At 41.8% G+C, this 15332-nt stretch overlaps 1 protein-coding gene across 7 annotated transcripts in view; it reads left to right on the forward strand.

Moving 5' to 3' along the window:
• LOC133465408 (zinc finger protein 646-like) overlaps positions 1-15332 on the forward strand; it is a 101781-nt gene that overhangs the window by 31572 nt on the left and 54877 nt on the right. For all 7 annotated transcript variants that reach the window (XM_061748197.1, XM_061748199.1, XM_061748194.1 and 4 more), the window contains exon 3: positions 5234-5480. In XM_061748197.1, coding sequence (XP_061604181.1) covers positions 5234-5480 — 247 coding nt within the window. The remainder of the gene's footprint in view (positions 1-5233; positions 5481-15332) is intronic.

Raw genomic sequence — 15332 nt, forward strand, 5'->3', positions numbered from 1 at the left:
ATATTCAGGGCCCAAAATTTCAAATATTTATTTGTTTATTTTTACATAATTTGGGCTTCCAGCTCATAAAACCCATGAAATCAGGAATTCCAAAAAATAGAATACTGTAAAGAAATCAGCCCAAATTTTGCAGGCCATAAATGTTTTAAACTGATTGTCACACACTAATCATCTACTAAACTCAAAGCACCAGCACAGGTTTCCCCAGGTATCATTAAATTGGTTCAATTGTCTCAGTTGGGTTCAATATGGGGAAGACTGCAGACTTGACAACTGGCCGGAAGAACATCATTGATACCCTCCATAAGATGGGTAAGTCACTAAAGTTCATAGCTAAGGAGGCTGTCTGTTCACAGATTGCTGTGTCCAAGCATATAAATGGAAAGTCTAGTGGAAGGACAAAATGTGGCAGGAGAAGATGCACCAGCAAAAGAGATGACCGTGGGCTTCAGCGGATCATCAGTGGAATGAGGCGGGAGCCACACATTCAGACGCATCAGGGAGATGGGCTACAACTGTTGGGTTCCTCATGTCAAGCCACTTCTGAGCCAATGTAGGAAGGGTCTCAAGTCGGCCAAGGAGAAGAATGACTGGACTGTTGGCCAGTGGTCCAAGGTCCTCTTTGCCGATGAAATTAAAGTATGCCTTTCATTCGGGAATCAAGGTCCAAGGGTTTGGAAGAAGACTGGTGAAGAACAGAAACCAAGCTGCCATATTTTGGTTGATTTAATGTGACCCTAATTTCTATCTTTCTTTCTTCAGAAACTGAGAAGTAAATGATGATTTCTTCACAGTATTCAAATTTTTTGAATTCGTGATTTTGTGGGTTTAATGAGCTGGAAGCCCAAATTATGTAAAAATAAACATTTGAAATTGTGGGCCCTGAATAAATAATCTATGAAAGTTTAACTTTTTGAATGGAATTATGGAAATAAACTTTTCCATGATAACAGTTTTTGGAAAGTGTTTGTAAATAATATGTATGACTATGAATATGTACAGTTGTGCTCATAAAAAAGAAATTCTTTTTTTATAATTATGACTGACTGAACAAGTACCATCACATTATTTTCTTTATGGTTTTGTTCAATGATCACAGTTTCATTTGAATCCCATTACAAATAAAGTTTTATGTTTTGTCAGATCCTTCGTTTTCTTTAAAGAACTGGACACATCTTACAAATTCTTCCCGGGTAATCAAACATTCAGTATGAGCACAACTGTGGAGTGTTCGCTCATTTACTAAATAAAAGTAGGGCTGCATTTCAGAAAAAGAGAAAGTTATCCATCCATTTTCTGAGCCGCTTATCCTCACAAGGGTTGCGGGAGTGCTGGAGCCCATCCCAGCTATCATTGGGCAGGAGGCGGGGTACACCCTGAGCTGGTTGCCAGCCAATCGCAGGGCACACATAAACAAACAACCATTCGCACTCACATTCACACCTTGGGGCAATTTAGATACTTCAATTAACCTACCATGCATGTTTTGGGGAAGTGGGAGGAAACCGGAGTGCCCGGAGAAAACCCACGCAGGCACGGGGCCACACAGGCGGGGCCGGGGATTGAACCCCGGTCCTCAGAACTGTGAGGCAGACGCTCTAACCAGTCGGTCACCGTGCCTCCAAGAGAAAGTTATACGTGTTCAAATAAAGTCCATAGACCATTTTACGCTTGAGACTACGAGTCCCAGGATGCACGTCTGGAAACAATGAGTCACAGCGCTGGAACAATGAGTCCCTGCAATTTATCATCATGGAGTACAGATGCAGTAATCTTCCGCCATATGACGGTTGTTGCTTCGTGGTCCCGCTAAATCGCCGATTTTATTTGTACATTATTTTTGTGTCATCCATTGCCCTGCCAAGATAGCAAAACTTTTAGAGGACTATATATTTTTCCAAAAACTATCACGATAAACAATAGTATCGTTTTTTTAAGCCACTGATATAACAATAATAGCTTATACCTGGTTAAATAAAGGATGAAATATAAAATAATCTTGTTTCCCCATGTCTGTCTGGGATCTTGACACCACAATGAAGTCTCAAACAATTTTTACACATTTTAATTTAACAAATCTTAACTGAACCGTTTTTGAGGTTATGTTTGTTCAAAACATTTGTTTTGCTTGATCATGGTGTTTTCACATAGTCCCCTCCAAAAGTATTGGAACGGCAAGGTCAGTTCCTTTGATTTTGTTGTACACTGAAGACATTTGGGTTTCAGATCAAAAGATGAATACGAGACAAAAGTTCAGGATTCCAGCTTTAATTTCATTGTATTTACCGCAATTTCTCGTGTATAATGCGCCTTTTTTGCCTATGCACCAAACAGCAGTTAAGAGTACCCACCCTTTTTGAAGTCCTTGGAGGGGGTGCTTGAGAGTGCTGGGGGACTTCAATGCTCACGTCGGCAATGACAGTGAGACCTGGAAGGGTGTGATTGGGATCAAAACCCGAGTGGTGTTCTGTTATTGGACCTCTGTGCTCACCACGGATTGTCCATAACGAACACCATGTTCAAGCATAAGGGTGTCCACACGCGCACTTGGAACCAGGACACCCTAGGTCGCAGTTTGATGATCGACTTTGTGGTTGTGTCATCGGCCTTGCGGCCGCATGTCTTGGGCACTCGGGTGAAGAGAGCTGTCAACTGGTCACCACCTGGTGGTGAGTTGGCTCCGATGGTGGGGGAAGATGCCGGTCTGACCTGTTTGTGAGGGTCTGCTGGGAACGTCTGGAAGAATCCCCTGTCAGAAGGAGTTTCAACTCCCACCTCCGCCAGAGCTTCACCCATGTCTCGGGGGAGGCGGGGGACATTGAAGTGGACCATGTTCAGCGTCTCCATTCCCGAGGTGGCCGACCGGAGCTGTGGCCGTAAGGTAGTCGGTGTCGGCAATCCCCGAAACCGTTGGTGGACACCAGCGGTGAGGGATGCCGTCAAGCTGAAAGAGTCCTATCAGGCCTTTTTGGCCTGTGGGACTACTGAGGCAGCTGACGGGGACCGGCTGGCCAAGCGGAATGTAGCTTTGGTGGTTGCTGAGGCAAAAAACTCAGATGTGTGAGGAGTTCGGTGAGGCCATGGAGAACGATTTCTGAACGACTTTGAGGAAATTCTGGTCCACCATCCGGCGTCTCAAGAGGGGGAAGCAGTGCACCATCAACACTGTGTATAGTGGGGATGAGGCACTGCTGACCTCGACTCAAGACGTTGTGAGTCGGTGGGGAGAATACTTCAAAAACCTCCTCAATTCCACCGACGCGCCTTCCCATGAGGAGGCAGAGTCTGGGGGCTCTGAGGCGGGCTCTCCTATCTCTGGGGTTGAGGTCACCTTGGTGGTTAAAAAGCTCCTCTGTTACAAGGCCCCGAGGGTGGATGAGATTCGCTCGGAGTTCCTAAAGGCTCTGGATGTTGTGGGGCTGTCCTGGTTGACATGCCTGTGCTACTTTGCGTGGACATCGGGGACAGTGCCTCTGGATTGGCAGACTGAGGTGGTGGTCTCCCTTTTTAAAAAGGGGGACCGGAGGGTGTGTTCCAACTACAGGGGAAACACTCCTCAGCCTTCCTGGTAAGGTCTATACAGGGGTGCTGGAGAGGAGGGTCCGTTGGGAAGTCGAATCTCAGATTCAGGAGGAGCAGTGTGGCTTTTGTCCTGGCCGTGGAACAGTGGCCCAGCTCTACACCCTCGGCAGGGTCCTCGAGGGTGCATGGGAGTTCACCCAACTAGTCTACATGTGTTTTATGGACTTGGAGAAGGCGTTTGACCGTGTCCCTCGGGGTGCATTGGGATTATGGGGTGCCGAAGCCCCTGATACGGGCTGTTCAGTCCCTGTACAACCAGTGTCAGAGTTCAGTCTGCATTGCCGGCAGTGAGTAGGACTCGTTTCCGGTGAGGGTTGGACTCCTCCAAGACCGACCTTGTTTTATGGACAGAATTTTCAAGGCACTGCCGAGTCGTAGAGGGGGTCCGGTTTGGTGGGCTCAGTGTTGCATCTTTGCATTTTGCAGATGATGTGGTTCTGTTTGTTTCATCAAGCCGTGGTCTCCAACTCTCACTGGAGCGGTTCGCAGCCGAGTGTGAAGCGGCTAGGATGAGAATCAGCACCACCAAATCTGAGACCATGGTCCTCAGTCAGAAAAGGGTGGCGTGCCCTCTCCAGGTCAGGGATGAGATCCTGCCCCAAGTGGAGGAGATCAAATATCTTGGGGTCTTGTTCATGAGTGAGGGAAGAATGGAATGGGAGATCAAGAGGCGGATCGGTGCAGCGTCTGCAGTGATCCGGACTTTGTATCTGTACGTTGTGGTGAAGAAGGAGCTAAGCCAAAAGGCGAAGCTCTCAATTCACTGGTCGATCTATGTTCCTACCCTCATCTATGGTCATGAGCTGTGGTTTGTGACCGAAAGAACAAGATCCCAGATACAAGCGGCCGAAATGAGTTTCCTCCGCATGGTGTCCGGGAGGAGCTCAGAGTAGAGCCGCTGCTCCTCCGCATTGAGAGGAGCCAGATGAGGTGGCTCGGGCATCTGTTTAGGATGTCTCCTAGACGCCTCCCTGTTGAGGTGTTCTGGTCACGGGCAGGGTTTGCCTGATGAAAATGTAATTTTGGCCCGCAATTGAATTGTCAGGAAAAACTTTTTCCCGAAGCCTAACTTAGATGCCTGATATATGGTGTGTTGAAGCCATGAACATGCTTTGTGATTGGGTATGCAGTAGGCGGATGTGATTGGGTGAGCAGACAGGTTGAGCTCAAGGTGGAAATGTTTGCGTGTGAGAGAGAACAAAAGGGAGGTGGTGACACTTGAAGCTTGTTCATTTGGTGTGGTTACAGACGTGTTTTTTGTTTTGTTTTTGTTTTTTAAGCTCTTGCCAGTTGAAACTTGCATTGGACTACATTGCAATGTCGCTTTGAATTTGATTATTGCTCAGCCTTACCATCAACCATCCAGAACTCCAGCCATTTGGACTAGCCAAAGTAGCACACCATTCATCAGTGAATAAAACAGTTTGAAAAGTAGTCCATGTGTTTTTGAGCCCACTACAAAGGTTTGAAAGAATATGTAAAAAGTGAGTTGACCTTTGAGTGCTACTTGACCATCGCAGGTCAGAGCTTTCAAATCAATATAGTTTTACATTTGACATAGGAAAATAATCACTCGTATTAAATGTGTATAAAACTGACCAACAGTTGTTATCATGTCTAATATTAGTTTTTTTTTCTTTCCACAATACAGATGCGACTTTTGCAGCAAGCCCTACACCAACTACATGTCTTTGCGTAACCATATGCGAATCCATGGTCAGAAGCGCTACATGTGTGATCGTTGTGGGAAGGCCTTTCGATTGGCACGGTATCTCCGCAACCACCAAAGGATCCATGATGATGGGCCAAACCGCTTCGACTGTCCTTCTTGCTCCAAGAGTTACAGGACAATGCTAGAGCTGGCTCAACACCGTTGTAGTGCTGCAACACCCAACCAGGTGCGTCTGTGTAAGATGGTGTTCTGGAATGATCAAAGCTTAAGTGTTGTCTCCGATACAATTCATCATGACATCGCACGTTCATCCAGGTGGCAGAAGCCAACATGTTCTGGATTAAATGATATTCTTCTTTCATGTAGTGCTGGATATGTTGTCAAGCTTGATTCAATTGATTTTATTAGTGCTCTATGGAAAAAGGGATCATCAATTTTGTTTTCTATATTTTTCGCTGATTTGCAAGATTTCGTTCCTCCACGACAATTCCAAGGCAGCTCTTGTTGCAGAGACATTGAAGAGAAGACACTAGCAAGTCAGAAATGGACCCAAAAAAAGGGAACATAACTAGGCTTTACACGATCAGGATTTTTGGGGCCGATCACCAATCAGCGAGTTTAAAAAAACGATGACCGATCACCGATCCAATCACAAGATTGAGGAATGTGTCTATTTAAATGACCTGTTCATTTACTGTATGTACTTGTGTACTTAATTGCTAAAAAAAATTATATTTACAATAAATAATGTATCTTTGTTCCTCTATTTATGCCAGTGAGGCATAGTGACAGGCAGAACAAATTAATGGTCTTCTATTAGATGGCAGGAAGTGAATACAGTAATTAATGTATCCATTATTTGTGACATTTTTGTTTGTTGGTGTGCCGTAAGATTTTTCAATTGTAAAATATGTTCCTTGGCTCCATAAAGGTTGTAAATCACTGCTCTAGTCAGATCGTGTATTCTAATCGCTTAGGTCAAACCAACATTACATGACGGAAATAATGGGAGCTAACTTACTGTAATTAAATTACTTTATTTTTATTTCAATGACTTCACCCACACCGAAACTTTAGAGCATAATTTGACAGAACGGCGACATGTTTACGTCCAACCGTTCGTGCTAGCAGTAGCTTGCTCGGCTACATAATGTTTTGTTACTTGCTTGCGAGCCGTATCGTATTAAAAGTACGTGAACATACCTGAAGCAATTCTTAAACGAACGTCCTCTCCTGTCCTGAGCACCGGTGACCACCAACACACGTTTTTCCCCGGTTTGTCCTGATCATACTGTCGGCTCGCCTCCACTCTTGTTGTCATCGCCACGGCAACGAGTGTATCCGGTCCCATTTGAGTTAACAAGATAAAGGCCAATGATCGTAAGAAATGGGATGTGGAATACAAGATTTTATTGCAGTAGCCTGCAGTAGCAATCGTGAAAGAGCAAATTTGTCATGTTGTCTGATTACGGGCATTATGTGTTGCCTGTCTCCGACGTGTTGTCTGTCCCACACCGGTGGCATGTTTTTTTTTTTTTTTTTTAATAACTTTATTGGCCATCAGATATTTACAGGACTACACCAAAAGACACGCGACAAGGCTAAAAATAAACTTTGCTTTTGGATTCAAATATACTGTGCACGATGGCGACGCGGAGTAAATGTCTTTTGCGGAGCGTCATTGATCGGATCGGCGAATTATGACATTAAAGCCGATAAGCATAAAAACAGCCGTAGTCTGTCAAACCTTCATGAAAGATGTTGCGAAGAAGACAGGCATATCTATACCTATAAATCACCTGAAGATGAAGCACGTTAGCAAGTGCAATGCATCACGCTAAAGAGAGACGCGACTCCCTGTGCCACTCCTGTAACCTCAAGAAAACAAACTTAACAGAATCTATGTTCGGCTCCTCGTGATGAGAGGTCGCGCACGAAATGGATGGAGGTAACGTCAACAATCTGATTCTATATACTGTTGTCAAGGACATGATGCCTATTTACAGTTCATACGTGAACAAAAGTGTTGGTACCCCTCTGCTAATGAAAGAAAAAGGTTATTTCTGACCACTGTGGGTTTTAACTAAATTTGAAATTAATCTGACAAACGTAATTATGAATACAAATTCAATGAAAATTAACCACTGAAAAGCAGACATTGCTTTTGAATTGTGGTTTAACAGAAGTATATATAAAAACTAATTCAACAGACTTGGACAAAAATGATGGTACACTTAATATTTGTTGCACAACCTTTTAAAGCAATCACTGCAATCAAACATTTTATGTAACTTGCTCCAGTTGTCTCAGATTTGAAGGGTGCTTTCTCCAGGCGGCATGTTTCAGCTCCTTCAACAGATGTTCAATAGGATTTCGATCAGGGCTCAAAGAAGGCCACCTCAGAATAGTCCAGTGTTTTGCTCTTAGCCATTCTTGGGTGTTTTTAGCTGTGTTTTGGGTCATCATCCTGTTGCAAGACCCATGACCTATGACTGAGACCAAGCTTTCTGACACAGGGAAGCACATTTCTCTCTAGAATACCTCGATAGTCTTAAGATAGGATTTAGATCAGGGCTCATAGAAGGCCACTTCCGAATAGTCCAATGTTTTACTCTTAGCCATACTTGGGTGTTTTAAGCTGTATGTTTTGTCATTATCCTGTTGCAAGACCCATGACTGCGACTGAGACAAAGATTTCTGACACTAGCAATGTGACAAGATTTCCAAAAAATGAGAATCTGTCACAATGCAAAGACTGGTTGGAACAGCCACTTCAACCTAAGTACAACACAGCAAGTATTTTCAAAATCAGAGCTGTTGCAAATATTATGAAACGTCCGTATTTTGTTACAGAAATCACTGAACATTGACTCGTTACGGTCCTAACACTGATTGTTGGATACTGGAAAAAAAATCCAGCATCTGACATTACTGTCACGTCCACATTGAACAGCTGCTTGTTGTATGCTATTTTATTACGACCCCCAGTTGCTGATCCGATCAATGACGTCATTGATCGGCTCCGCAAAAGACATTTACTCTGCATCGTCGCGTGCACAGTATATTTGAATCCAAAAGCTAGTGTATTTTTAGCCTTGTCGCGTCTTTTGATGTAGTACTGTAAATATCTGACGGCCAAAAAAGTTATTTAAAAAAAATAAAATAAAAAACCTCGGCGGTGTGGGAGACACAACACGTCGGAGACAGGCAACACGTAATGCCCGGATCAGACTACAAGAAAAATTTGCTCTTTCACGATTGCACTGTCAGACTACTGCAATAAAATCTTGTATTCCGCATCCCGTTTTTTACGATCATTGGGCTTTATCTTGTCAACTCAAATGGGACCGGATACACTCGTTACCGTGGCGACGACAACAAGAGTGGGGGCGAGCCGACAGTATGATCAGGACAAAACGGGGAAAAACGTGTGTTGGTGGTCACCGGTGCTCAGGACGGGAGAGGACGTTCGTTTAAGAATTGCTTCAGGTATGTTCACGTACTTTTAAGAAGAAGAACCACCTTTTATTGTCATGAACATGCAGGCATGCACACGAAATTTGTTCTCTGCATTTTACCCATCACAGTGAACACATACACGTTAGTTGAACACACTGGAGCAGGGGGCAGCGGAAGCGCCCGGGGAGCATTTTGGAGTATCAGTGTCTCGCTCAAGGACACTACAGCCGTGAGTCCGGGGGATGTTGGCGGGTGGTCCGGTCGGGGTCTTGAACCGAGGTCCTCCACGGTGTCAGGCGATGATCTTAACCATTGGGCCACGGCTTTTAATACGATACGGCTTGCAAGCAAGTAACAAAACGTTATGTAGCCTAGCAAGCTACTGCTAGCACGAACGGTTGGACGTAAACATGCCGCCGTTCTGTCGAATCATGCTCTAAAGTTTCAGGTGTGGCTGAAGTAATTTAATTAAAAATAAATTAATTTAATTACAGTAAGCTAGCACCCATTATTTCTGTCAGGTAATGTTGGTTTGACCTGATTGATTAGAATACACGATCTGACTAGAGCAGTGATTTCCAACCTTTATGGGGGCAAGGAACATATTTTACAATTGAAAAATCTCACGGCACACCAACAGAAATGTCGCAAAAAGTGGATACATTAATTACCGTATTTACTTCCTGCCATCTATCCATCCATCCATTTTCTGAACCGCTTCTCCTCACTAGGGTCGCGGGCGTGCTGGAGCCTATCCCAGCTATCATCGGGCAGGAGGCGGGGTACACCCTGAACTGGTTGCCAGCCAATCGCAGGGCACATACAAACAAACAACCATTCGCACTCACAGTCACACCATCGGGCAATTTAGAGTCTCCAATTAATGGATGTTTTTGGGATGTGGGAGGAAACCGGAGTGCCCGGAGAAAACCCACGCAGGCACGGGGAGAACATGCAAACTCCACACAGGCGGGGCCGGGGAACCCCGGTCCTCAGAACTGTGAGGCTGACGCTCTAACCAGTCGACCACCGTGCCGCCTTCCTGCCATCTAATGGAAGACCATTCATTTGTTCTGTCTGTCACTATGCCTCACTGGCATAAATAGAGGAACAAAGATACATTATTTAATGTAAATATATTTTTTGGAGCAATTAAGTACACAAGTATATACAGTAAATGAACAAGTCATTTAAATAGACACATTCCTCCATCTTGTGATCGGATCGGTGATCGGTTATCGTTTATTTAAAATCGCTGATCGGTCGCAAAAATCCTGATCGTGCAAAGCCTACTTATTTTGTCCTTTGTGGCAGCACCAATCCAGACTGTGGTGGATGAACACAGAACCGATTAAATGACTGATGTGTCGAACTGCCTCAACAGCTCCTGTGGCAGACCGTGCTTCCTCAGCAGCCGTAGGAAGTACATCCTATCTGGTTCTTTTTAAGGGTGGGGTTGATGTTGGTTTCCCACTTCAGGTACTGAGAAACGGTAATTTCTCGATGGTTGACACAGAGCAGTTGGACGGCGTGAGGGGCATCTGTGGCGAAAGATGTTTCCTGAAGTCTGCTATCATCTCTACCGTCTTGAGCGTGTTCAGCTCCTGGTTGTGTCGGCCGCATCAAAGCTGCAGCTGCTCCACCTCCTGTCAATATGCAGAGTCGTCACCGTCTTTGATGTGGCTGCTGACTGTGGTGTCATCTGCAAACTTGATTTTAACAGCTGGGTGGATTGAGGTGCAGTCGTTCGTGTAGAGGGAGAAGAGCACCGGAGAAAGGACACAATCTTGGGGGGACGTGGTACTCATGGTACGTGTGGATAAAGTGGTGTCTCCCAGCATTCCTTGCTGTGTCCTGCCCGTCAGGAAGCTGTAAATCCACTGTCAGATGGCAGGCGAGATGGTGAGCTGGGGAAGCTTGGAGGAGAGTAGTTCGCGGATGATGGTGTTGAACGCAAAGCTAAAGTCCACCGCATAGGTCCTTGTGCCATCAAGGTGTTCCAGGATGAAGTGCAGGCCCATGTAGACTGCATCATCCACAGATCGGTTTGCACGAAAGCCAAACTACAGGTGGTCTATCAGGGGATTTGTAATATGAGATAACCTTTATTAGTCCCACAAATTGGAACTTTGTATCGTTTCAGCAGCAATTTTAGATATAGGAAATGTAAATATGTAATTTAAATAGCATGCAATAATCAAAATTTCATAATTTTTTCAAGGGATGTTATTTATTTATTTATTTATTATTATTGCCCAAAAGGAAAATAAAGATGCTAAGCTATACACATTTACACATTTACACATTATTAGATAAACCCATAATGTACCTCAAAATATATAACATTTGAAAATATCAGCATTGGTTTCCATGTTAACTGGAACTTTACAATAGAATTATATGATTTTATTAGTAGCTCTATTTCTCAGGAACTCCTGGATGGATTTGGCTTAAACTAATGCACGTACTTGTAAAGCTATTGTGTGCAACTATGAAGTTTGTTGCTACACAATTATTTCTACTGGATGCTATAGATGCCTGAAGTTATAAGACCCCCCACAAAGCTAGTCTGTTGTAACCTTGACAACAATACCTGTACATACAGTACATACATACAGTCCCCTCTAAAAGTATTGAAATGGCAAGGTCAATTCATTTGCTTTTGTTGTATAATGAATACATTTAGGTTTCAGATCAAAAGATTAATATGAGACAAAAGTTCAGAATTCCAGCTTTTATGTCATGGAAAGTCAATCGGTCGCAGACTTAATGGTTATTGCAAGTAAGGGCGATGTCAACAAATATTAAATATTCACTTTAAGTTAATTTAATGTCTGTTCCAATGATTTTGCTCACTTGAAAAGTGGGTGGATTCAAACAAAAGGTGCTCTTGTCCTGTGTTTTTTTTAACACATCCAGATGTAAGTACCATGAAATAAAAGCTGGAATTCCGAACTTTTGTCTCATATTTGTCTTTTGATCTGAAACCCAAATGTCTTAAGTATACAACCAAAACAAAGGAATGAACCTTGCCGTTCCAATACCTTTGGAGGGGACTGTACATACATACATAAATACAGTACAATGAAAAATGATTCCCCCCCCTTCTCAAATTCTTTTGTTTTTGCATTAAGATCATCAAAACAAACATTGCATTAAGATGATCAAACAAATGTAAATATCAGACAAATATACCATAGGGAGAGCCATTATCATCACATGGAGGAAACATGGAACTGTGGTGAATGTTACCTGGAGTGGCCAGCCTACAAAGATTACCCCAAGAGAACAGCAGTGACTCATGCAGGAGGCCACAAAGGAACTCAGGACAACTTTTAAAAGAACTACAGGCCTCCCTTGCCTCGGTTAAGGTCAGTGTTCATGACAATAAGGAAGAGACTGGGCAAAAATGGCATCCATGGCAGAGTTCCAAGAAAAAATCCACTGCTGACCTAAAAGAACATAAAGGCTCGTCTTACTTTTGAAAAAAAAAAAAAAAAAACCATCTGAATGATTCCCAAGACATTTTGGAGAATATTATTTTGACTGACGAGATGAAAGTTGAGCTTTTTGGAAGATGTGTGTCATGTTAAATCTGGCATAAATGTAGCACAGTATTTCAGAAAAAGATCATACCAACAGTCAAACATGGCGGTGGTTGTGTGATGGTCTTGGGCTACTTGCTGTGATTGATGCATCCATGAATTCTGCTCTTTAACAGAAAATCCGAAGGAGAATGTTCAGCCATCGGTTTGTGACCTCAAGCTGAAGCGCAATTGGTTTCTGCAGCAGAATAATGATCTAAAGCACACCAGCAAGTCAACTTCTGAATGGCTTAAAAAACAAAATGAAGGTTTTGAAGTGGCCTCGTCAAAGTCCAGACTTGAATCTGATTGCAATGCAGTGGTAGATCCAGATCTCAACCCCATAGAAAATCTTTGGAGGAGTTGAAAGTCTGTGTTGCCCAGCAACAGGGCCAAAACATCACTGCTCGAGAGGAGATCTGCATGAAGGAATGGGCCAAAATACCAGCAACAGTGTGTGAAAACCTTGTGAAGACGCACAGAAAACATTTGACCTCTGTCATTGCCAACAAAAGGTATATAACAAAGTATTGAGATTAACTTTTGTTATTGACCAGATGTGATTTCTCCGCGGCACGGTGGACGACTGGTTAGAGCGTCAGCCTCACAGTTCTGAGGACCGGGATTCAATCCCCGGCCAAGCCTGTGTGGAGTTTGCATGTTCTCCCCGTGCCTGCGTAGGTTTTCCCCGGGCACTACGGTTTCCTCCCACATCCCAAAAACATGCATGAATTGGAGACTCTAAATTGCCCGTAGGTGTGAATGTGAGTGCGAATGGTTGTTTGTTTGTATGTGCCCTGCGATTGGCTGGCAACCAGTTCAGGGTGTACCCCGCCTCCTGCCCGATGATAGCTGGGATAGGCTCCAGCACACCTGTAACCCTAGTGAGGAGAAGCGGCCCAGATAATGGATGGATGGATGTGATTTTCTGGATTTCGCACCCCCTGGTCACATTGGGGTACTGGCACGTCTGGAGAGGGTTAAAACAGTAGTGAGAGCAATTATCCTCACATGGCGAAAACATGGAACAGTGGTAAACCTTCCCAGGAGTTGTCGGCCGACAAAGATTATCCCAAGAGAGCAGTAATGACTCATCCAGGAGGCCACAGAGGAACTCAGGGCAACTTCTAAAGAACTGCAGGCCTCCTTTTCCGCAGTTAAAGTCAGTGTTTGTGCCACAACAATAAAAGAGACTGGGCAAAAATGGCATCCAAGGCGAAAACAACTGCTGACCAAAAAGAACAAAGGCTTGTCTTACTTTTACAAAAAAGACATCTGAATGATTCCCAAGACTTTTGGGAGAATATTATATGGAGGGATGAGGTGAAAATTTAGCTTTTCGAAGGTGTATATCTCGTTACATCTGGCGTAAATGTAACAGCGTTTCAGACAAAAAAAAATTAGACCAATAGTCAAACATGGCGGTGGTAGTGTGATGGTCTTGGGCTGCTTAGCTCCTTCAGGACCTGGACAACTTGGTTTGATTGATGGAACCATGAATTCTGCTCTTTAACAGAATATCCTGATGATGAATGTTCAGCCATCAGTTTGTGACCTTAAACTTAAGCGCGCTTGGGTTCTGCAGCAGGATAATCTAAAACACACAAGCAAGTCAACTTCTGAATGGCTTAGAAAAACAAAATGAAGGTTTTGGAGTGGCCGAGTCAAAGTCCAGACTTGAATCTGATTGAAATGAAGGAGTGGTATGACCTTAAAAAGTCCGTTAATGCTCAAAAACCCAATTTTTTTTTTGCTGAATTCAAACAATTCTGCAAGGAAGTGTGCGCCAAAATATCTCCACAGAGATGTTAAAGGCTCATTGCCAGTGAAAGAAAACGCTTGATTTCAGTTGTTGGCTATGAGGTTGGCCCAACCAGTTATTAGGTTTAGGGGGCTGTTAACTGAATAGTTTTTTTTACCTAATAAATGAAATCACCATTTAAAAACTGAATTTTATGTTAACTTGGGTTATAGTTGTCTGATATTTAGATTTGTATGATGATCTTAAATATTAAAGTGTGGAAACTATGCCAAAATATATGAATTAGAGAAGGCGGCCAATACTTATTCGTAGCACTTTACATGCATATAAATGTGTGTGTGTGTGTGTGTGTGTGTGTGTGTTTATACATGTATGTATGTGTATATATTATCTGCATGTATGTATATGTATATATCTCTATGTATGTATATATCTCTATGGATGTATATATGTATGTATATATCTATATATATCTATATATATGTATATATATATATGTATATCTATATATATATTTGTATATATGTGTATATATATATATCTATGTAAATATCGGTGTATAGATATACGTGTATATATGTGTGTGTGTGTATATATATGTACATATATGTATATATATATATATATATATATGTACATATATATGTATATATATATATATGTACATATATATATATATATATATATATATATATGTGTGTACATATATATGTACATATATGTGTATATATATATATATATATATATATATATATGTGTACATATATGTGTATATATACATATATATATATATATATGTGTACATATATGTATGTATATATATATATATGTGTATATATACATATATATATATATATATGTGTGTGTACATATATGTATATATATATATATGTACATATATATGTATATATATATATGTGTACATATATATATATATATGTGTACATATATATATATATATATATATATATATATATATATATGTGTACATATGTATATATGTGTACATGTGTACATATATGTATATATATGTACATGTGTACATATATGTATATATATATATATGTACATATATGTATATATATATACATGTACATATATGTATATATATATGTACATATATGTATATATATATATATATATATGTACATATATGTATATATATATATATATATATGTACATATATGTATATATATATATATATATATGTACATATATGTATATATATATATGTACATATATGTATATGTATATATATATATATGTACATAT

Source organism: Phyllopteryx taeniolatus, chromosome 16 (genome assembly GCF_024500385.1).
Source record: "Phyllopteryx taeniolatus isolate TA_2022b chromosome 16, UOR_Ptae_1.2, whole genome shotgun sequence".
In the NCBI taxonomy this organism is placed as follows: Eukaryota; Metazoa; Chordata; class Actinopteri; order Syngnathiformes; family Syngnathidae; genus Phyllopteryx; species Phyllopteryx taeniolatus.